Source organism: Plasmodium yoelii, assembly GCF_900002385.2.
Source record: "Plasmodium yoelii strain 17X genome assembly, chromosome: 8".
NCBI lineage: Eukaryota > Apicomplexa > Aconoidasida > Haemosporida > Plasmodiidae > Plasmodium > Plasmodium yoelii.
Window position 1 is genome coordinate 589,686 of NC_036180.2, and position 25,605 is coordinate 615,290.

General features: G+C 22.4%; 7 protein-coding genes across 7 annotated transcripts; 3 read left to right on the top strand and 4 right to left on the bottom strand.

The window, feature by feature from the left end:
* Positions 1–1,385: 1,385 nt before the first annotated feature.
* On the bottom strand, positions 1,386–4,175 carry PY17X_0813500 (conserved Plasmodium protein, unknown function; the record flags this gene model as incomplete). The annotated part of the gene is made up of 5 exons (XM_022955687.1): positions 1,386–1,533; positions 1,740–1,897; positions 2,015–2,108; positions 2,341–2,436; positions 2,614–4,175. 5 exons carry the CDS (start codon positions 4,173–4,175, stop codon positions 1,386–1,388), a joined length of 2,058 nt encoding a protein of 685 aa, XP_022811932.1.
* A 1,855-nt stretch (positions 4,176–6,030) lies between these two features.
* Positions 6,031–7,854, top strand: PY17X_0813600 (conserved Plasmodium protein, unknown function; the record flags this gene model as incomplete). The annotated part of the gene is made up of 1 exon (XM_022955689.1): positions 6,031–7,854. The coding sequence occupies one exon, from the start codon at positions 6,031–6,033 to the stop codon at positions 7,852–7,854; it is 1,824 nt and encodes a 607-aa protein (XP_022811933.1).
* Positions 7,855–8,217: 363 nt separating this feature from the next.
* Positions 8,218–9,827, bottom strand: PY17X_0813700 (uncharacterized protein; the record flags this gene model as incomplete). Its single annotated transcript, XM_726007.1, has 2 exons — positions 8,218–9,453; positions 9,639–9,827. The coding sequence occupies 2 exons, from the start codon at positions 9,825–9,827 to the stop codon at positions 8,218–8,220; spliced, it is 1,425 nt and encodes a 474-aa protein (XP_731100.1).
* Positions 9,828–10,374: 547 nt separating this feature from the next.
* Positions 10,375–11,586, bottom strand: PY17X_0813800 (uncharacterized protein; the record flags this gene model as incomplete). Its single annotated transcript, XM_726006.2, has 7 exons — positions 10,375–10,434; positions 10,552–10,593; positions 10,727–10,789; positions 10,957–11,018; positions 11,189–11,253; positions 11,375–11,412; positions 11,521–11,586. The coding sequence occupies 7 exons, from the start codon at positions 11,584–11,586 to the stop codon at positions 10,375–10,377; spliced, it is 396 nt and encodes a 131-aa protein (XP_731099.2).
* A 1,433-nt stretch (positions 11,587–13,019) lies between these two features.
* Positions 13,020–16,880, top strand: PY17X_0813900 (uncharacterized protein; the record flags this gene model as incomplete). Its single annotated transcript, XM_726005.1, has 1 exon — positions 13,020–16,880. One exon carries the CDS (start codon positions 13,020–13,022, stop codon positions 16,878–16,880), a length of 3,861 nt encoding a protein of 1,286 aa, XP_731098.1.
* A 1,758-nt stretch (positions 16,881–18,638) lies between these two features.
* Positions 18,639–19,820, top strand: PY17X_0814000 (uncharacterized protein; the record flags this gene model as incomplete). Its single annotated transcript, XM_726004.1, has 1 exon — positions 18,639–19,820. The coding sequence occupies one exon, from the start codon at positions 18,639–18,641 to the stop codon at positions 19,818–19,820; it is 1,182 nt and encodes a 393-aa protein (XP_731097.1).
* Positions 19,821–21,219: 1,399 nt separating this feature from the next.
* PY17X_0814100 (conserved protein, unknown function) lies at positions 21,220–23,265 on the bottom strand (the record flags this gene model as incomplete). Its single annotated transcript, XM_022955690.1, has 3 exons — positions 21,220–22,661; positions 22,844–22,990; positions 23,163–23,265. The coding sequence occupies 3 exons, from the start codon at positions 23,263–23,265 to the stop codon at positions 21,220–21,222; spliced, it is 1,692 nt and encodes a 563-aa protein (XP_022811934.1).
* Positions 23,266–25,605: the final 2,340 nt, after the last annotated feature.

Here is a 25,605-nt window from a genome sequence, read left to right on the forward strand (position 1 = left end):
TGTGTTTAAAATAAAATAGGCAAACTTTTAATTTTAATAACATCATATTGTATTACAATTCCTTATTTTTGCACATACAAACAAAAAATACAACATACTATAGGGTTTACTAAAACAACAAATATATTTTTTTTCAAATATCAAAATTATGCAAGAAAAAGTTAAAAAAATTTTGTTTTTTTTGAATTCAGAAATTGTAAATCTATATATTTTATATGTCCCTTGAAACTCGGAAAAAATAAATTATTAACTTGAATTTTTCAAATATTTGATTTTGTTAAAAAAAAACAACATTTTTTTCATACTCCATTTTAATATAACAAATTTAAATATTCACACATAGCGAACAACTATAAGTTTATTTCATTTCATCTTATTTCATTTTACTTTAATTCTAATATCACTTAATAATAAGCATTATATGATATAAATAAATTCTCCAAATCTAAATTTTATTAAATATCCCTCATCCTTCATTTAAAATATAAACTTGTTAAATATAAAACTATTAATTAATGAAAGTAAAAAATAAAACATTACATATAAATTGTTCAAAACATTACATATAAATTGTTCAAAATATTATTATGATTGTATCCTGCTATTTATACTATATAATGAAAATTTAAAGAGTGATGTAATTATTCTATAAATAGCATATTTGTATATATATATGAAGAAAATAGAATGCCAATTTTTATTTAACGTTAAAATATTTTTTTAACTATTTTTATCATGGTTTTGTTTCAATATATCCAAAAAAATTAACTATTTTCACTATATAAATATAAATAAAATTTTTTATTCTATTTAAATAAATATACTTACACAAATACAATAATATAATTTAACCTCACCAAATATACCGAATATACCAATATACCAAATTTACCAAATATACCAAATTTACCAAATATACCGAATATACCAATATACCAAATATACCAAATTTACCAAATTTATACTATTTTTTTTAATCCTATATAGTATACTATAAAAATTGTTACTTTCATATGTTTAAAATAAAAAATATTAAATAAATTACAAAAAAAAAAAAAAAAATCTACCAATTCATACATGAAAATAAATAAGACAATAAAAAAACACAAATAATTTATTAGTCCTTGCATAACGAATTTAATTAATACGTAAACTTTAAAGGGACATTCATATTTTTAAATGAATTTTTTTCAAAAAAAAATAAAGAAAGAAATATATCTACATAGATAATACCAGATAAAACACAATACTAAAATACATAAATTGTGATATAAATAAAAATATTTGTAATTAACTCATTTCTTCTATTTCGTCTATTTCGTCTATTTCGTCTATTTCTTCTATTTCTTCTATTTATCATTATTATCATTATTACAATTTCTGAGTTAATTATATATTTTACACTCCTCTGCTACTTTTCTTAACTGGTCATAAAATTCATTATTTTTTTTCATTTCATCATTATATTCTTTATTAGTTTCGAAATTTTTACATGCCGTGATAAACTGAGATAAGCATCTTTTTGCAAAAACTCTACAAATCAAAAAAAATATTAATGTTGTATATATATAATATAATATAATATAATATAATATATATATATATATATATATATATATATATATATATGTGCGTGTGTGAATACAACATCACCAGTATACGCATATTATTCAGAATATAAAAATGTTTAACAACTTCACCAATTTCAACGATTCAATTTTTCAAATTGATGCAATTACTTTGTTAAAAAGGAAATTAAATATTCATTGACGTGCATATTTGGACATATTTCGATGTAATATTTTATATTAGTTTCCTCTTGATTTTTTGGCAATATCAATCCATACATTGTTATATTTATTTCTTCACATTTGCTAATATCGTCTCCGAGGTTCATCTAGTGGAAAAAAAAATAAAATAAAATAAAAAAATAAAAAAATAATAAAAAAATAAAAAAATAATAAAAAAAACATGGAAAAAAATTATATATTTATAAACCCTTTTAATATATTACATTTCCTGAACTATTTGTGACGCTAGAGGTGTATATATATATTCCTTTTGAAAATTCAAAGTCTTCGCATATCCATGTATCAAATAGTAAATACCTGTTAAAAAATAGAAAAAAATAATAAAACAAATTAATACCATAGAGGCAAACACATTAACAGGCGTAGAGGCAAACACATTAACAGGCGTAGAGGCAAACACATTAACAGGCGTAGAGGCAAACACATTAACAGGCGTAGAGGCAAACACATTAACAGGCGTAGAGGCAAACACATTAACAGGCGTAGAGGCAAACACATTAACAGGCGTAGAGGCAAACACATTAATAACCTATCGCTAATAATCCATGGCATTGCTATTCTTGTATAAATAATTTTATCACCAAATCCTCTTTTCTTTATTATTTTACAGTCGCTAACACCAAACCTGTAATAATTTCCATAAAATATTAAAAAATAAATATTATATTCCCAATTTAGCATAATGTTGATCTCACATCGAGGTAACAACTACTACATAAGTAGATACATATAGAAGATGAACAAAAAACAAATCCAATAAAACATGTTTTAAATACATCCATTTTATCATGTTGTTTCTTACTTAAATGGGAAAGAATAAAATGGAAACCATAATTTAAATACTTCGCTTTCTGTTACTGTTGCAACCACATATAAGAAATTAAAAGGTATTGTTAAATCCAAATAAAAATATATAACCGTATTTATATGTCCTTGTTTATTTTCATTTCTTATAATTGAACTGTTGGAGTTATTATTATTATATTTTTTTAAACTATTTGCTTTTTTTGCGATATCATTAAATTCGTTTTGTGTTACAAAATAATAAATGATATTATCTATATCCTCATAAGCTAATTGGAAATTATCAAAATTTATGTAACTGTTTTTTATATGTTTATTTGATGCATGCTTTTTTTTATCCTCTTTTTCTAGCCTATGTTTATTTTGTTCGATTTCTGCTATTTCTTTTTTTTTACTATTTTCACATAATAATTGTTCGTATATCAAGGTTGTGTTTTCATAATTCTTAATATCCTTAAAACGATCTTCCTCAAGAATTGACTCTTGATTGTTTGCATTAAAAGTTCTACGTAATTTGTCGTTCTTGTTTTCATTATCCGTATTATAATTGTAACTATCATGGTCATCATTTGCATGAACTGCCAATTTCAAAGGACATGTTTTTCCATTTATATCGAGCAAATCAATCATATAATCCAATATAAAATTTTGATATTTTTTTTGTGATATTACAGAATAATTTAATATACATTCTTGTGAATCTTCTACAGTAGTGTTAAATAGTATTTCTATTTTTTTAATTATTTTATATCTATATAAAATTTCACTAACCAATATATTTTCCATAAATGTTTTTATCATTTTCTCATTATAATATTTCTTTAAAAATATATTTTTTATACAATGATAAGATTTTCTAATTTTACAAAGATTAAAATTGTTTATACCCTCTAATATATCATTATAAAATTCAGACATATCTTTATTTATTTTAATTATATCAATTTGTTTAACTAAATTGTTAGGAACAAAATTTATCTTATCTTCGTCATTTATTTTATTTTCTTCAATCTGGTTAATTTCGTTTTCGTATATTTTAAAGTTTTTATATACATTATTTAAAATGTTAAATTTTTTGTCATTATTTTTCGAAATAGGGCTGTCTGAATTTTCTTGTTTCGTTTCCTCATCGTTTTGAGTTTCGTTTCTATTTTGACATGTCTCCTTTTCATTATTTTTTCCTTTTTTTAATTTAGGAATTAATATTTGAACACTGTGGAATATGTGCACATTTTTTGACATCGTTAAAAAATTATCTGGACTATTAATAATTTCTTCATTTCCTTCATTATCTACATTACCAATAATGTTTTCATTCAAACTATTGTTGTATATATCTCTTTTTATACTATTTTTATTGCATATATCTATTCCATAGTTTATGGTATTACTATTATTATGAGATTCATAATTATTTTCCAAATTATATAGAATATCACTATTTATTTCATTCGAGTTTATTTCATTCGAGTTTATTTCATTCGAACTTATTTCGTTCGAATTTATTTCATTTTGGCCACCATTTGTCGAAACAGCTTTTTTGCTAAAATTACTTTCCATTCCACTATTCTTGGAATTATCATTTAAAGAATTACAATGATCATTCATTGTATTATATATATTTATTTTAGCATTATATATCTTTCTTTATTTTCAATATGATATATTTTTCATATTTTTAGCGTTTAAAATGTTTTTCTTTTTAATTTTTACTATTCTTTCTTCTTTAATTAAAGCAGAAATCACTCTAGTCTGATATTCAAATTCCCACAATAAATTTTAATTTTTGTTACCATGAAATATATTATAGAGAAATAATAAACAAATCTATAATTTATTCAGTTGCAGAATGTAGCTATTTATGATATATTCACAAAAAGAATAACACTAAGGACTAATAATCTTTTCAAAAAAATATATATATAATGCAATTATTTTTATTTCTTCGATTCCAAGGTGCTTAGCTCCTTTCCCTTTATTGATGGGTTGAGTTTTATATTCTGCATTATATACATACATTTACCATATAGATATACAAATAAATAAGCAATATATGTATATAAATTTTAAAAATGAATATAATCCATAACATTGCAATAGTGTATGTAAAAAGGTTGTTTCTTGTTCATAATAAAATGCCTATAAAAAAAAATAGAGTGAATTCACATAATAGATATATATCCTATCACCGTAGTTATATTTTTGCATTATTATATGCCTATGGTTTCCCAAAAAAAATATATGTATATTATAATCTAAATAATTAATGAGCAAATAATTATTAAAAAATATATTATTTTATTTTACATAATTTATAACATAAAGCCTTCAAATTGAACTATTCTTTATTTTAAAGCTATATTTATATTAAAAGACAAAGATTTAGCTTATTTTACAAGCTATATATTTTTTTTTTTCAGGTAGCTATAAAAAATAAAATAAAAAGCTATTCATATATATTTTTTTTTTTAATCTTTAAAATTTATTTCGCTTGATAAAAAAGCTAGTATTAGAAAAGATGGAATATATGGATATTCCTATAATGTGAAACATTGAATTTATGTTTGCTTAATTATATTATTTTCACATTTTTTTTATAATAATATTTTTAAGTCTTATTGATTTTCAATGAAAAATAATATAATTTAACTTTTTTTTTTTTTTTTAAATCATTTAATTGTTAACTTGTTTTTATAAACAGTATATAGGCTGCACACAATTATTATTTTATTTCCACAGTTGTTAAATGTGTATATATAATCTATATTTATATATTTATATATTATATAAATATTTTATTTTTTATGCATATATGCACACTTCAAAGGTTAAAGGGTTAAGGTTCATATAATAAAAAAAATGGTGATTACTTTCTGAAAATGTTTCCTTATTACTATTTATTTATTTCCTTACTATTTATTTATTTGTTTTTTTTTTTTTTTTTAATTTAACGTCTTAACTCGTAATACGATTGTCATCGATAAACGAATAAAAAATGTAAAATATAAAACATAAAACATAAAATAAAAAGTAAAAAAGCATACAGCTCTTACAATCTCGTGCACATAATATTCTATGTTATATACACTATTTTGATTATCTACCGATTTTGTAAATAAAATGAGTATATATTTTTTTCAAAATGTCCAAAAATAGAATTTGAAATTTCAATATGTTTTATATTGTCTTTTTAAAAAAATACATATATTAGACAGGATTAATAACGAATTAAAAAAAAAAATACATGGCAAAAGAGGGTATTGATAGTGAAAACATATTTTTTTTTTTAAAACAACATGAGCCGGTGTGGGGTATTTAAAATTGTGAGAACATAGTAAATATTTTTAAAAATATACAAAACAAAATAAAAAGAGGTATAATAAAAATAATTTCATATTCTGTACTTATACCCAAAATGAATACCAATGTGTATATCGATGATAAAGACAATTTAAGTAAAAATGAACAAAGTGTAGAAATAATATATAGCCCAATAAATAATAATATAAATAACGATTTTAAAAAGACAGAGATAGATAAGGAAGAATCAAATAAAATAAAACATCTTGTGAATGAATTGCATAATATTAAAAATAATCTATTTGGCAATTGTCCTTTTTCCAATTATATACATTTTTATGAAATTTATAATAACTTAAAATATATAGTAAAATATGAAAGAAAGAAAAACGCAAAAGAATTCTTTTCTGTATACTCAACTAGGAAAAAATATGTTTTTTATTTAATTTATTTGATTCTGTTATTATTAAATATATGTTTATTATTTCGTTTACAAACTGTGATTAAATTTCCTTTTTGGTATAATTACTACTATTTTTATGAAATTAATTTCCATGTATTTTTCACATTTTTTGTACTAACTTATTGTGTATTCAATGCGTATTTATTTGTTTTTACATACAAAGAGTTACTCTATCATATTAACATTATGTGTATAATTATTATACAGACATTATATAATATATATATCAAGGAAAAGAATAAAGAAATATATAGAAACACTGAAATGTTAATAGAAGGATGCAAAAGAATATTTACCAATTTAGATAAAAATTTTCCTAATATTATCTTATTACGTACTGATAATATTTTTAATAAATTTACAAATATATTTAAATACATAAGCAATAAGGATTATGAATATGAAAATTTATATTCCAATCATGAAGATACATTTATAAAATTAGATGAAATGAAAAGCATCCCAAGTTCATGGAAGAATTTACCATCTAATGAAACAGATCAAAATAGTGTATATAAAAATAAGGATAAAAAAAAAAAAAAAAAACACAATGTAGTGGTAAATATAAAAAATTCAGAAGTTTATAAAAAATTAATTAATGAATCGAGTAACGATCAAATGGCTAGTTATTATAACAATGGTAACACAAATAAAAAAAGTATTTACAACATATTTGGAAATTCTATTTATTCAAACATTTACGACATAAATATATACATGAGACATAGAAAAAATTATATACATTCATTAATAATCAGTAAATGTAAAGAAAAAATAAATTATATACAATTTATATTTTATTTTATACCATATATAATTAATCTATTTATTAATATATCCACAACTATTTATATATTATTTTCAGTTTATTATTATAATAATATGATACCTTTAGCCCCACCTTACGAATTATCAAAATTGCATATTTTCAATATATTAAATTATAGAGGTATCTATTATATTTTATTTATATTTTTCCTTAATTTCTTTTTCTTTTTATACTCTTTATTTCTTTATAAGTTAAATACTACATATTTTTTCCTTCGCCAAATATACAAGCAATGTAAATATGAATCTACATATTATTGTGAACATATTATGAATGAAATATATGAAAAGTATATATTTTCAGAAATTATTAAAACCATTTTTGATAAAAATAAAAAAAAGTCTGTACAATATAAAAATCCCAAAAAAGAAAAATATTCTCAAAAATTCCAAAAAGTAACAAAACATATTGATAATGATATTCATAACAGCACACCACAATATGAAGTTATAGATAAAGACATTTTCAATTCAAATGATGTAACAAATTATTTTCGAGCTAATATAAAAAATGATGAAACTGTACATGGTGGGGTACACATTAAATTAAATGAAATATCTTTGGATGATACTAATAAAATATTTCAAAAAGAAAGAGAAAAGGAGAAAGAGGTGTCTAGTTGCATCAAATGTTTTTCGAACAGCTAGCTTTATTATGCTCCAATTTTATACTAATAGTATATATATATATATATATATATATAACAATTTTTTTATTCATATCACATATATTGAAATGGGCTATGATGTTATTTTGAATAGGATGCTTTATTCAAAAACTCGCACAAAATACACACATTTATATAAAATTCTAGAGTTTCAATATATTGTGTGATTATGAAATTGTATAGTCTTATAAGATGTAAATGTTTAGCTTCCTAAAATATAATTCGTAGCGAATAATCCAAATATAATTTTGCTTTGAATATATAGATACACTCAGAGAATGTAATAATATAAAGTGATCATATTTGCACTTCCCTAATTGTGTGTTTTTCCTCATTCTAGAAACTACTCTGCAAAAGGAATATATTTTTTTCTATAAATACTAAGATTGTTGGGAAGATGAGAGGGGAATCCAAAACACAATGTGATTATATACTTTTTATCTATTTCAGAATAAGTATTATATATATCGTTTAACTTTTCGATCGCATGATGATCATATATATGTTGAATTTTTTTATATCTGTTTTTTAATTGCTCATTATTATTAATACTATAACCACATAGATCTAAATTTTGATTTTCATTTCCTTTGGTTATTAAATATCGTTCCCATATTATATGCATAGTAAATCTTGAAAAAATATTTCCCACAAATATACTTGAATTAGCACAAATCCATTGTTCAATTATTGCTACTTGTCCTTCATGATAATTATCTTTATTTTCATAAAAGTGAAAAAAATGTTTAAACTGTTTAAAATGCTTATTAATAATGTATTGAACATTTTTTTTTTCATCTGTTGAAATAAAAATTTTTTCCTTGTTGTTCATAAACATAATATATAATAATTTAAAAATGGCTAGCTGCACACTTGGTATATCATAGCTAGTAATTTTTTTAAAATCACTATATCGTAAATGGCAACTAATATAATTACTATTTTTTAATATTTCTTTAATGTAATTATTTCCATTATATATTAATCTCTCATTAAATAATAATATGTCTTCTATATTATTTTCAAATAGTTCAGTTGGAAATGGTACAAGTACAACGCTACTATTTTTAATTAAAATTGAATTTATATTATGTATATAAAATAATTTATGTACAACAAAATTTACTAAATAGCTAGTAACAATATAATCACCATAACATAAAGTATTTTTCCCTTTAATATGTGTGCAATTTCCTGAATATGTTACTGAATATTTATAATCGCAATTTTCACAAATAATTTTAAATTTATAATTTTCTATATAGCATTTATCAAATGGTAAAACATGATAATATTTTCCTTTTTGTCCATACGAATCTAATAAATATTTAAAAGAAATAATAAAATCAGTTACGTCTCCATATAATTTTTTATAATCACTAAATTCAATTATAGGTATTACATTTTTAATTATATCTATATTCAAAAAAATATTCCATTCCAAATTATCATGTCTTTTATTTGTCCAGTGGCTTAGGTAGCACCATGGGGGAAGAACTAAATAATATATATATTCCTTATCTCGTTTATTTAATTGGTATATTACTAAAGACATTCTATATAATACTTCTTTTTGTAGCTGAAAAAAGAAAGAATATCAGAATGTGGCATATATATATATATATATATGTACAGGTTTGTTTACCGTTGTAAGTATATAGACACAAATAGAGCTAGACAGCCAAAAAAAATAAAATAACAAATGAAACTATACAATTTATTGCATCCTTGAATATTTTTTTTTTTATTTTCCCTTAGCTATACATTAAATCCTTCACCGATATTTACATCATATAATAGATATTTTTTTTTTTTTAAAAAATAAAATTTATCATTTAAGTATACATCATTTTTATTGCATATAAGGGAAGATGTTTTTGCATATACGTCTGTTAATACAATTATTAAAGAACATAAGGAAAATGAAATTAAATTATATATAATATTTTTCATTATGACAAATTTGTATTCAAAATAACGAAATTAATAAAATAAAAGAGTAATGTTTGAAAATGGAAATAATATTAACCTATAATATTCTTTTTATTTCTTATTATATTTTCCTAATTTAGTCTAAGCAATTTTAAAAATAATAACAAAAGTTATATATATTTGTTTAATATATCAAAAAAAAAGTAATAAATACAAGATAGTAATAAAACAAAAATTACACAAAATAAGCAATGTATAATGTTTTTTCTTAAAGTAATTCATTTATACTAACAAAAAAAATTATTATCATCCTGTATATATTCAATGCTTGCCACATTTATAAAGTAGCATAGTTAATCATTGATGCCTATACTATATATGTGTATATAATTTACGTATATTTCAAGAAGATTTATGTAAAATTAATTTGCAGACTTCCATTTATCCACATTAATTTTATTCATTTATTTTGTTTATTTTTTTTATTTTTTTTATTTTTTTTATTTCCATTTAAATTATTTTCAGTCTAAATATATATTTTTTTAATTTATTTCCCACGTTTTTTTTTTTACATATAATCTTCCTCATTAAAATCGTCGTCATCATCAAACTGCTTTCTTCTTCTGATCTAAAAATTATAAGTGAACATATACAATGTTGTATTAGTTGGTGATTATACATACATATATATATATATACATACATATATATTAAAACATTTTTGAGTTTATGTTAAGAGATTTACCTCAACTACGGGCTCCTTTTTGTTCATTCTTCCACTTACTTGCTATAATTAATAAAAAAAATAATAATATGGAATAAATAAACTATTTAAATTTCAGAAATAAAACTTGTTTTATGTTATTTTATTTATAAATGTAAAAAAGTGCAACTATATATATTTGTGTTAATATTCAAACCTCTATAAGTTTGATCAGTTGATCTTCATCAACTTTTTTGTGCAATAAACCCATTTGGCTATTCTATAAATAATAATAATAAATTGGTTAATTATTATAAAAGATTTTTAAATAATTGAAACAAAATAAAATCTGTAAATTTATCTAATAATATGAAAAGTGAACTATAATTGGTGTCTACTGTAAAAGTAGAATAAATAAAAAATAAAATCGACATATTTTTATTTTACTCTTATAATTATATCTTCTATTCTTCTGGCATTTTCCTCCTTAACAATAGCTATCCTTGATACTATAAAAAAAATATTATGCATATTTAAATGATAAATTTCAAATATATATTTTTTATAATGCACATTATTTGTTGGAATGGTAAAGAAATGTAGTAGCAAAGTTTTAACAACATTCGTGTGTTTATTATTTTGTTTATTATTTTGTTTATTATTTTAAAAAAATTCATACATCGAGCGTGAGCATCCGGTGTTAGCAACGACTTTAAGATAATTCTCTTTTGTTCCAATAGTTCCCTATTTATTCATAAAAAAATGTTAATACATATTATATGGTGGTATAAAATTCCATGTAATAAAATATGTATAAATCAAATTGAGTTTCAAAACTATATGTACAAATAGATATTAGTTATACTCTTGCTTTTGTTTAAGTTCGAGATCCTTTTTTGCTTTCTGTAAAAATAATTTAAAAATATTTTTTGTTAATTAAATAGGTATAGACATAATATAATACATTTGTTTGTTAATAAGCATATTTAAAGAGAATATTAAAAGTTTTACATTATCTATATTTTGCCTCGATAGTTCTAATAATTTGGAGTTCACTTCAGCTTTTTCAATATTCATTTTGATGGCTTATGATGTAGAATTGTATATGTATGTAAAATATTTATTGGTTATTTAATTATAAATAACAACGGAACATATGGCAACTAGTTTTTCACCAAAATTGATGGGGAACAAATCATTTCTTTCTTAATTATGTAAAATTTTTTATCTTTTATTTAATTTGGTAAGTATATTTAAAACAAAGACGACATAAAGCGATATACATAATTCTATATTATAGCTATTAATTTGCAATTATATACATTAAATAAAATGATTCAATTTTTATTTATTCTTAATATATATACACCATGTTTAATATAAACAAAATGTTATACTTTTCTATAAATTATTATGAGAAAACGAATTCATAAAATATGTTTAATTATTTTTTTATCCTTTCTATTTTTTTAGCTATTTTTAATATATTCAATTTTTGCAATTCCTTTAAGTTTTTCATTTAAGTTCCTTCTACTTGCATTAATATATTTCCAATAAAAACATATATTGAGGTACAAACTCGTAAAAAATTGTCAAATTTTGGGAATATGTATTTTTCGCATTATTTAGAAAATATGTAGCCATAATTATATGCACGTATTATACGTATATAAATATATATACAGTATGCATTTTTGAGAGCGAAAAAAAATATATATATGCATATATTTTTTTTTTCTTAAAATGTAACTAATTAAGCTTTATGGGGAATCAATACGCATTTAGTTAAATAAAATAGTAAAAAAACGAAAAATATAAATTAAAATAAAAAAAAAAATAATAATAATAATAATGACAATAACAAAAGTAACAAACAAAAACAGTAAATTAAAACCAAATAAATATTGAAAAGAAAGTTTCATTAAATTTTAATTTAATATCTTAATTGTTTTTTTAAAATAAGGAAATACGGTTTTATAAAAATAATACCAAATTATTCCTCAATAATAAAATACATTATTCTTTAGTCATACGCTATATTATATAAGTAATATATATAAGGAAAAAAGCAATGATGCATTAATACATTTTTAAATATATGCATATTTATATATATATATACATACATTGTCATATATATATTACTAACTTTTGCATTGTTTTGTGTAGTTATATGTTTCTCTTTTTTTATTATATTTGTTTGTTTTCATTTTATAAATCACTATTTTTATGCTTCGTAATTGTTGCCAATTAAACATTACCTTTTTACATACATTTAAAGAGGCAAAAAAAAAAATTGATAAGTCTTCACTTCAAAATGCAATTTATTTAACAGCTTACTGAGTTCATAAAAAGGAACAAAATAAAACAAGGCAACTATAAATACGAATCTTTATAAATATACCATACGGCTATTTGCACACACATTTATTTCCACGATTTATGCCCGAAAATTTTTGACCAGAAATATTTTTTTTTTTTTACACGGATAACGGAAACAAAGACAAATTATGGGGGTACCTACCTTCTACAAATGGCTAGTAACTAGGTATCCAAAAATCGCAAAAGCGGTATATGAAACTCGGGACAATGATGTATATATAAGAAGAGCTAGAATAAATGAAAATGGAGAGTTTTATAAAGTGTGTGATTTGGGGGCATATGTTAATAATACAGATGAAAATCATTGTTCAGATAATGTAAATGGTTATTTTGATAATATGTATTTAGATATGAATGGTATAATCCATTTATGTTCACATGGTGATGGTAGTAAAAAAGTAAAAACAGATGAAGAAATATTTCTTAATATATTTTTATATATAGAAAGATTATTTGATATAATTGAGCCCCAAAAACTTTTATATATGGCTATTGATGGTGTTGCTCCAAAAGCTAAAATGAATCAACAAAGAAGTAGAAGATTTAAATCTATATTAGCATCAGAGATTGAAAAAAGAGCATATATAGAACTTCGAAATAAATTTTTATCAGAAAATAGAAATGTTCCTGATGAATTTCATCATTGGGATAGTAATATTATAACACCAGGTACCCAATTTATGCATGAATTATCTGTTGCTTTAAAATATTTTATTGAACATAAAATTACAAATGATGAAAAATGGAAAAAAATAGTTGTTATATTTTCTGACGCAAATGTATGTGGTGAAGGAGAACATAAAATTTATAATTTTATAAAATCTCAAAGAGCACAAAAAGGATATGATCCTAATACTAGACATGTAATACATGGAATGGATGCTGATTTAATTATGCTTTCATTAGCTAGCCATGAACCATATTTTTATATTTTAAGAGAAATAATTAACTTAGACCCAAAAGAAGAAAATAAACCTCAGGTTAAAGATAAATATGTTGGGGTATTTAAAGGAAAAGGAGATTTACAATATTGCACTAAATTTTTAAGAAACAATAATAGTACTACTATCGATGGAAATAATAATAAAGGAAAGAAAAAATATTGTAACAAATATGACGATCGAAATTATGCCAATATAAATATTAGCTCTACTTGTTCAATTAATTATGAAAATTGGAATGAATTACAAATTTTAGATTTAAGTATCTTGAGAGAATATTTATATAAAGATTTTTTTTTCGATACAAAATATAACTTAGAAAGATGTATTGACGATTTTATATTTATTTGTTTTTTATGTGGAAATGATTTTTTACCTCATTTACCTTCGATATCTATAGCATCAGGAAGTATAGATCAATTATTATTATTATATCAGAAAGTTTTGCCAGTTTTAGGTGATTATCTTATTAATGAAGGTTCTATGAATTTTCAGTCTTTTATTAAATTTATATCATTTATTGCTGAAGTAGAAAGGGAAACATTTGTTTCACAATATGATTTTAAAAAAAAAAGAGAAAAAAGAGAATTACAAAAGGATGCATTTAAACGACCAAAATGTCAAGATGATGAAAAAAAAAATGATAGAACATCACAACAACATGAACAAATTTCCAAAAAAAATGATACAGATAATGGTATAATTAATAATTATAATGACAATAATACTTCAAATCCAAATGGATTACCATCTTATGATCTAAATACAAATCCAACCATGTCAAAAAAAGCCATGTATGAAAATAAAATTCAAAGTATGCAACCTATACGAAATTTTAAATATAAAGAAAAAAAAGGAGAAAAAAGTATCAATTTTCTTGTTCGATCTACACCTTCAACAACTATAGAAACTGAGGTAAACAATAATATCCCAATTTCAGAGAACAACAAAATATTACATGAAGACAAAGATGAAGATAATATTCATGATAGTGCCATCATAAATCAAGAGATTTCCAATATCAATTTTGATGACGATCAAATTAATAATACACATAATATTGATAACAATTTAGATAATGATGAAAATAAAGAATCACAGATTCAGGAAACTTTAGATATAAATCCTGATGATAAAATATCTGAAGAAGAATCACCCGAAATGAAAAAATTAAATGATATAACTGAATTTAATTTATTATTAAAAGAAGCAGTTAAAAAAGCAAATGAATGTGAAAATCCAAAAGAAGATGTCGAATTAGGAGCAGATGATGATCCAAATGATTTAAGAACCAGATATTATAAATCTAAATTTCATTTAGATGAAAGTGATAATGTTGATGAATTTGTTCAAGAAGTTGTTTATAAATATATTGAGGGTTTGGCATGGGTATTATGTTATTATTTCCAAGAATGTCCTATGTGGCATTGGTATTACCCTTATTATTATGCTCCTTTATCTTCTGATTTACTTATTAAAGATATAAACATATCCTTTGAAAAAGATGAGCCACTATTACCTTTTGAACAATTATTGTGTGTTTTACCATCAAATTCTAGTCATTGTTTACCTAAAATGTATAGAGAACTTATGCTAAAAAATGAATCACCAATTGTTGATTTCTATCCTAAAACATTTAAAGAAGAAGAAAATGGTAAAAAATTTAAATACCAATGGATTGTTTTATTGCCATTTGTTGAAAAGGAAAGAATTATTCGATTTGCAAGAAATTTAGATGATACATTAACCGATGAAGAAAAGAAAAGAAATCGAAGGGGGTTAAATAAAATATATATGAGTTCAACACATACACTTTCAAAAAAAATTACTACTTCAATGAGAACATACATAAAAGAAATAAAAGACAAGGAAAAAAATGTGGAAGAAATTGGAACAGAAAATGGGGAAACCAATGAACAAAAAAAGGATGAAAATGGAACAAGTACAGTCGAATCAAAGGATAAAAAAAATATATATGAATTATTTTTTAAAAATATGAATCTAAAAATACCAATAGATAATAATGAAAATATTAATTTATTTGGTTATCTAAATTGCAAACATGAAGATAGTGATGTAAATATTCTTAAAAAAATATTTCGATTTTCATCCAATTTTTCAACCACATGTAATAGTGCATTTTTTATTCAACCGGAATATAAAAAACATAAATCTACAATATTACCAAATCATATTATACCAAAAAGAGTATTGACAGTATTAGATATAAATAACGAAGAAAGAAAGCTTAGATTTAATGCACCCGCTGCTAAAAGAATGATCTTAAATAGTTTAAGTACAAATCATCCAGAAATATATTCGTATCCAAAACACAGAAATATGAAAAATTCAAATTTATACCCAGATCATCATAACCAAAATAGATATCCAAATGATCACATGCCAGGTAATAATCAAAATTATGGAAATTATAATCCTAAGGATTATAATTACATTAATAACTCTCGTACTTATGATCCTTATTCAAATTCACAAAAAAATCAAGCATATCACTACACTCAAAATCACTCAAATTACAACAATAATTACCCTCCATTATCGCACAATAAAAATGCACCCTTATATGGCACCAACACCCATTCACACGATAATAAAAATGACAGCGACTACAATATGCACAATGGCAACCGCAGTATTCAAAATCCTCACAATTATCACAATAATGGCAGAAATTATCACAATAATTATGGGGGGCAAAGAAATTCCTACAATAAAGATTTAGCACATCATGATGGATCATATAATAATTCTTATAACCCAAATTATAACAATAATTACGGAAGAAATAGAAATGATAAACCTCCTTCAACCAATTTATACAATTCGGGTGGTAATTATCATAGTAATTATAAAAATAACAATTATAACTCTGGAGGAAATAATTACAATAATTATAACCACTATAATAATGATGCAACTCATCATGCAAGAAATTCCTTTAGACATAACGATGGAAATTCCCGTACGGAGCCTAAAAAACCACATTATTATAACAGATCTATGCCATATAAAGACAAGGAACATTAAATAATGTTTAAAGAAGGGTATACCTTCTCATTCTTTTTTGCTCTCTTTCGATCACAATTTTTTTTAATTATACACGCAATTATTGTTTCATTGGTGGAAGCTATGATTTCCTTAGTTGTTTACATTTGAGTTTAATTGCAATCATAGATTTTTAATTCTATAATAAATTATTTAAATTGTGGTCTTATATTTATTCGTTTTAATTTTATTTATTTTTTCCATTTTCCTTCCCTTTTTTCATTTTTTTTTGTAGTGTTTAATTTTTTATTTCGTATAATTTTATATTCGTAATAGAATACACTTCATTAAAGAAAATCTTAAAATATGTGCATATAAATAAAGGTTAGTTTTGGAGATTATATGTATATCCCTATGGGATTAAGAAAATAAATAAGTCATTAAAAAATGTATGTATCTTCATATGAACAGGCTTCCCCCACTATAAGAATAATCTTTGGAAATTTTCCTTATATTATTTTGTGAGAAAAAATCTAAATATAATTGTTAATCATTGAAAATGTGCTAATAAATAGTATATTTCCTTGTAACAACATTTTGGTGTTATGCGTAAAGCAAATGATGACTATTTCAAACGTAAAAATTATTTCCATAAATAATATAAACTCTTTTATAAATATATTTGATAGGATTGGAAGGAATAATAAATTTTGTAATAAATAAATATATAAGCTTTTTTATTCTTATATAATTTTAAGGCATATTAAAACATTTTCTTTAAAAATTAGTCATATACTATTGTGTGCACATTTTTATTATATAAAAAAAAAAGTGTATGGACAAAAAAATAAATTAGCAGTAAATAAGATTATGATTTTGTTCTACTCCTATATTAATCACCTATAAAAACAACAATAATTCTATTACTTTATAGCCATATTTAATTAGAGTATTTTGATACACACACACAAAAAAAAAAAAAAAAAAAAATATATATATATAGCTATATTAATGAACCATATTTTTATGAACAAAAAAAAAAAAAAAAAAAAAAGTTGCTGTATCTACACATTTTAACCTGTATGTTTTTCAAATTTTATGAACAAAATAGAGAAAAGGAATAATTCTATTTGTATTTCCCTTTTTTTTGGTTATTTCTTGTTTAGTATTATAATAACGTGTACACACAACACATAAAAAAATGCACACCTATATAAAAAAAATATATATACCTATAAAATATATACTTGCATAAATATATGATTATATAAATGTGTAAATATATTATAGACTGTTTATTTTAAAGCACATTGTTTGTCTAAATTAAATAAACATTGAATTGTAGATATATATCATTAGCTATTTATAATAACATTTTACATAAATATGCAGCAAATATTATTGCGTTTGCAATTTACAAATAGTCCTAAACATTCGAATTTTTAATACTGTGTTTTATTTTTATTATTTTAGGCTTTGTTTAGTTTTGTACCTTTCTATTTATATTTATTAATATTACTTTATGTTATATATTTTTTTTATTTACTATGTCAATCCTATTTTAACAACATATTTTTTTTTACGTTGTATAGCATTGTGAATAATCTTCTTATATTTTTTTAAATCTTATTTCTAAAAAAATTAATTTTTAGTGAAATAATTTAATACACACATATACATAAAACGAAAAGAATATACGACTTTCCTTTTATTGGAATTGTGTGGTATATTTTCAATTATTTGCCAAAAAATACATACATATATATATATATATGTTTATACATCATATGTATTTTGAAAATGGAAATAATAGGCGCAAAACCAAGTGTAAATTTTAATTTTTTTGATGAAGAAACACAAAACAATGATAATTTAAATTATTTGGAGAGTAAGAATAATTATGATAAAAGGGAAGATCAGGATTATTTTTATTCAAATAGAAGAATGTTTTTAGACAAAAACAGTGAAAATAGAAGGAAAGAATCACCTAGTAAAAAACCAGGTTTATGTGTAGATGAAATTTGCACGTGTGGCTTTCATAGATGTCCTAAAATAATAAAACCTGTACCTTTCGAAGGTGAAAGTAACTATAGAAGTGAATTTGGACCTAAACCATTGCCAGAAATACAGCCAAGAATAGAAAATAAACCTCATAGAACATTGCCCTTCGAAGGAGAAAGTAACTATAGAAGTGAATTTGGCCCTAAACCATTACCTGAATTCCCACCAAGAGTTGAAACCAAATTAGTGAGATCGTTGCCTTTTGAAGGAGAAAGTTATTATCGAAGCGAGTTTGGACCCAAACCATTACCTGAGTTACCACCAAGAATTGTAACAAAATTAGTGAAATCGTTACCATTTGAAGGAGAAAGCTATTATCGAAGCGAATTTGGACCAAAACCATTACCAGAAATACAACCAAGAGTAGAAAATAAACCTCATAAAACGTTACCTTTTGAAGGAGAAAGTAACTATAGAAGTGAATTTGGACCTAAACCATTACCAGAAATACAACCAAGAGTAGAAAATAAACCTCATAGAACATTACCTTTTGAAGGAGAAAGTAACTATAGAAGTGAATTTGGACCAAAGCCCTTACCTGAATTACCACCAAGAGTTGAAACCAAATTAGTGAAATCGTTGCCTTTTGAAGGAGAAAGCCATTATAGAAGCGAGTTTGGACCAAAACCTTTACCTGAAATGCAACCAAGAGTAGAAAATAAACCTCATAAAACATTACCTTTTGAAGGAGAAAGTAACTATAGAAGTGAATTTGGGCCTAAACCATTGCCAGAAATACAGCCAAGAATAGAAAATAAACCTCATAGAACATTACCCTTTGAAGGAGAAAGTAACTATAGAAGTGAATACGTAAGAAAAGTTATTCCTATTTGTCCGGTAAATTTATTACCTAAATACCCTACACCTACTTATCCATCTGAACATATATTTTGGGATGATGTAACAAAAGCGTGGTATTAAAAAAAAAATAAATATATGAACAAGATAATAATACCATTGCAGAATTACAATGAAATCCATTACTTATTTGTGCAGAGATGTATGAGTACATAGATGTAGTAATATATATGCATATATGCCTGTAACCATATTCTGGCAAATTAAACTATTTATGTTAAATATTCTTATATGCATGCATAAAATTTTAGTCAAAATAAATTGTTTTTCTTTAAAAAAAAATTCCCTTTGTTTACAATTGTTATGCAATAAATTTTTGCCTTTTATATTTTAAAATCGCTACTGTCTAATCTATAACATTACACTATTTTAGAACTCTATATGTATAATAGTAAAGGCATAAATATTTTACTATTCCTTCTATTTTTCTCGTTATATATATATATATATATACATAATTGTTATCGAAAATTAATAAAAAAGGGAACGCTAAGGAATGCACAGATGCAAACATACACATATAAATATACAAACTAAGCTGGTTATAATGGATAGGAAATCGATTGAATGAATTATGCATAAATTAAAATAGAAAGTCATGAGAATGTGAAGTTGTGTTACATCCACAAAATGATATGGGTCATATATTTTATTTCTTATTATTCTATATAATACACTTTAATTGTGTTTTGATTATTTTTCATTTTATTTTTTTACAAACTTTATTAATATTTTTTCCAAGTATATATATCCAATTGTGCATATTATATGCATACTTATCAAAAAGGGAATGATACAAATAAAACATATTTAGCGTATCTTCTTACACATATTCATAAAAGTTTGTGGAACAGTTTATAAAGATATCATACAAATAAAATATGGGTTGAAATAAATTAATAAATTGTTCGTGAGTATATATGATCGATGTATATGCAACAAACAGAAAGGTATGCGTGTGAAAGGAGAATACATAATGAATACTCCTTAAAAATGTAAAAACAAACTGGTTATAAGCAAAGAATATATTTTTTTAAATACATAAAAACATGTGAAAATATTAATCAAACATTGCCATATAAAAGTAAAACTATGCAGGAATATATATATATATATATACATATTTGTGCGTTCACATATACGTAAGTAAATATGGGTATATACCCCTTTCGGGATATACTATCCTTCATTTTATTATTTTGAGAGAAGTACTAACATAAGAACGTAACTATTATGTGCATATAGACGCATGCTAAGTTGTTGGTGCGTTAAATATAATTTGGTATTTTGAGGATAATTCTCGTAAAACCATATATTATCATATATGATCCAATTTGTGTGTCAAAAAGCATTTATATATGGGTGTGTTTTTTATCCCCCCATTTTCATAGGGAAGTGCCCTTCTTCCTTCTATGCTGAGGCAAATAATATGAACATTATGAACAACATCTTTCAAAATTAGCTATAACTCCTGGTTAGAATAATCAAAGCCAAAGTTTTCCTTTATAAATTTTTCGACAGGCTCTATATCATCTCTTGATCTAAGTTTTTTAAGGAGAATGTTTAATTTTGTAACAATTCCAATTACTTCATTTATTGATAAAGTATTTATTTGTTTAGAAACATCTCTTAAAACTTCTAAAAATAATAATTCTTTTGATTCATATGATGAAATGTCGTGCGAATTTGTAATTAAGCCATAAAGAAGGAATTCATACATAATATAATTAGAATCATTTGTATTTAAATATAACTTAAAAAAATCTATAAGTGGTGTAAATAAATATTTAAATTTTGATTTTTCATATTCATTAAATAACATAGTATTAAATAGATTTTTTAATACATCTAAAGTATATTTATAATTATCACTATTTATATCTCTAGAGTTTGTAAAGGATTTTATAATTGAACCCAAAGAATCATTTACATTTTTTTTAATTTCATCATTATCATCAAATTCAAATTCATTAATAGTAGAAAAATAATTATTTAAAAGTAATTTATATTTTTCATAAAATTCTTTATTCATCTTTAGTGTATTTTTTATTTCTTTTAACATACGACTAATTTCATTCTCATAGGAAGATGCATATTCGCTTGAAATAAAAAGTTTATATTTTTCTTCTGATGGGTTCAACTTTATTTTGGGACTTAATGCCATGATATAAAATGGAGATTTTTTCATTTTGTTATAAATATATACATGTTCATCATTTTCATATATATTAGATGTTTTCCTCTTTCTTTTACTAGAACTTTTGTAATTATTAAAAATATTATGTTCGAATACTCTGGAAAAATCTGCTTCTCCTATGAAATTATAATATTGAAAAATAGCGTTTTTCATTTTGTGATTTAGATTGTCCATTAAAATAACAAGTGTTGAAGAATCTAAATATGGATATATATAATATAACAAAGCAATTGGATATTTATTGCTTATAATTAAGATATCTATAACTTTATTATTTTTATTCTGATATATTTTAGTAATTAAGTCTAATGTTTCATATATATCTTCTTTATTTTGTTCACTACTAATATTGTTTTTTTTATTATTATTATTATCCATAGAGGTGTCATCATTTTCTTTACAATAAAATTCAATTCCTTTTAATTTCAATAAACATCTATTTTTTTTATAAAGAAAAAAATTTTTGCATGTTTCGGAATCTTCTTCTATATGTATAACATTTTCTGGTGTTTCTAAAATTAATGGTGCAATACTATTTAATCCAACTTGTAAAATAAATGGATCATTCCCTATGTATTTTTTAATAATATTTTTTGCTGTGACAATAAATTCCTTATTTTCTAAATCCCATGTATGTTCTAATACTTTCTCAATAACATCCTTATCATATGAATTATTATTATTAAATTCAAACTTATTTAGCCAACCTGTTTGTTTGCAAAAAAAGAAAAAGAAAAAAAAAAGTTACATATCTCTAATTGGCGAAATATTCTTTAAAATGTAAAATATGGATAATATATATTCAAATAAATTATATCTCCTTTCTGAATGTGGATAAAATATGAAACATAAACTCTCCATCTAACTATTTAGACATATACAAACATACCTGTGAGTAATTTGATATTTGGAAAAGAATCCGTGATGCCATTTAAAATATTTGACACTTTACAGGTGGCATTAAATAAGAAACTGTTTTCTTTTATTTGAATGAAATCACTAATATTATTATTATCAAGTAATATATATCTATTGTCTTAGAAAAGTAAAAAAATGAACAAAATGAACAAAATGAACAAAATGAATGATGGAACAAGAATGTGTTGCAAATATTTAATTTTTGGGGGGCATAAACTTGTATCAAGAAATAAACAACAATGTACTCTCTTTTTTCCCCCTTTGGATTTTCTTTCATTTTTTAAATTTACCATTTTGATAATTTGGAATATCTAAATTTTCTTGAATTATTTTTGATTCATTAAAAACGGAAGAGCATATTATGAAGACGCACAACAGGAGATCTTTATACATCTTTCGAACCAACATAATTTATTCTTTTATAAAAAAAAAATTCATATTTTATATAAATTTTCAGAAAGTATATATAAAATATTACGAGAAATGGTATCAATGGGTAGTAAAAAAATTATATATACCTAAAATGATGCTACTCTTATCATATTTTAAGAAAAATTTAGTGATTGTATATTTGCGTGTGTACAAGACTTCGCCATACATACTTTAACATTACCCGAATGGATATTATAAACTCATTTATTACTTAAAATCGTTTTTGTTAATAATTAATGACATTTTATAAAAATTAATTACGATTTTCATATCATAAAAAAAATAAAAAATAATGATAATAAAATTTCCAAATATGTAATTTTTCATATATTTTTTTATTTTGTGCATTATATATTTGTAATATAATATAATTTCTTGGAAATATTTTTTTGTGTGTGTACTTTAGTAGTATATGCAAGTATATATATATATAAGCCAAATAATGAAGCAATTTAATAGTAAATAATTTATATTTTTAACACTTTTAGGAACAAAAAAACATATTAACCTTAAGCAATAATGGAAGCCTCGAAATTTATTATGCATAATAAACATTTTATTGAAAAGTATTTCAATTTTTTTTTTTTTTTTTTGATATTGGAGGGATTTTTGTCTATGATATATTTTTTCTCCATCATTTTCCAATATATAAAAATATATAATTTATAATATTGGTTTAGGCATAAATTCGTTATAGACGATTAAAAATAGTGAAAGGTAAATTCTGTAATGAGACCAAATCTTCAGCTATAAATATCCCACAATTTTATGTGAATATCATAAGCACATATTATATATATTTATTATATCGTAATGAGAAAGACAAAAGCCTAAATTTTACTATTTTATATTTATCGTTATTTTATTTATATAAGCTACTTTTAAGTTTACGAACAATATGAGATTAAATTTACATTCTATATGTTAATTAAACATTGTAAATAAATCTCAATTTTTTTTTAACTATTAAACCTTTATATATATACTGTTGAAATTTAAGTTTACGTAGTTAGTAATTTTTTTCACCTTTGCAATATTTTTATTTTAAACGCCACAGCACTATTCTTTATGTTTAATTATCCCATTTTGAAATATATATATATTGAGAACTTATAAATAAATAGCTTAATATGTATGACTCTAATTATTATAATTTCATAGAAAATTGTAAAATAAATAAATAAAACAGATCATATAATGATATATTTTTTTTTTTTTTTTGCAATATCATGGTGATAAGTTATGCAATAATTTCTCCCTTCAATTTTGACCAGGAATATATCAATACATGGTATAGTATAGCACATTTTTATTTATTTTTATTTAAATCTATAAATTAATAATGGTATATATATGCATTAAAAAAATATTCTAACTAGTTTATATACAATTTAGCATTTTCCAAACTTTTTCATTTTTTATTAGTTATTTTTAAATGATTAAAGGCATAAAAAAAATAATATATAATTCAGTTAAATTTAAATAGCTCAAAAAAATATGTTCCTTATAAAATAAATTAAGCATTTTTGTATGCTGTTTTTATATATAATAATAATAATAATAAATTGTACATAAAAAATTATTTACTTTTATATATTTATACAAGCATATTACATATATGCGTTTATTAAGTATTTTTAGAAATATATTTTGTAATCATTTTTATTTATCAAAATTTTTTATTGATATATTTAAAGAGAAAATTACACATAGGGGACATAAAATATTTGAATTTATGATAACTGAGTATTAACTAAATGCAAAAATATATACCTTCTATATATTATGTTAATATTTTGTAACCAGTTGTCCATTTTGCGATTTTTGCTAATTTCACCCATATAAAATTTGGTAACATTTTTAAGAAAACCATATATATCCTTATATATTTTATCACTATTGAATAACTTATATATTTTATCATTATTGAATAACTTATATATTTTTATCATTATTGAATAATTTATATATTTTATATACATCCGTATATACATATGGTATGTACTCATATATATATATATATATACATTACTTTTATTTATGTTTCGTACATTTTATTCGAAGTATATTTATTTCAAGTGATTTCACACTTTTTTGTGCATGCATATTTAAATATATGGAAACATACAAAATATATTGATCTTTTGCAAATACTAATAATATAGCTTATGTATAATTATAGTCATTGATGGAAAGCCCGTATTATTCGTAGGCCCATCATGTACAACATTATTTTAGTGGGAATTATATGTAGACAATTTTTTTTAATTTAATAAATTCAACTCCTTTTTTTTCATAAAT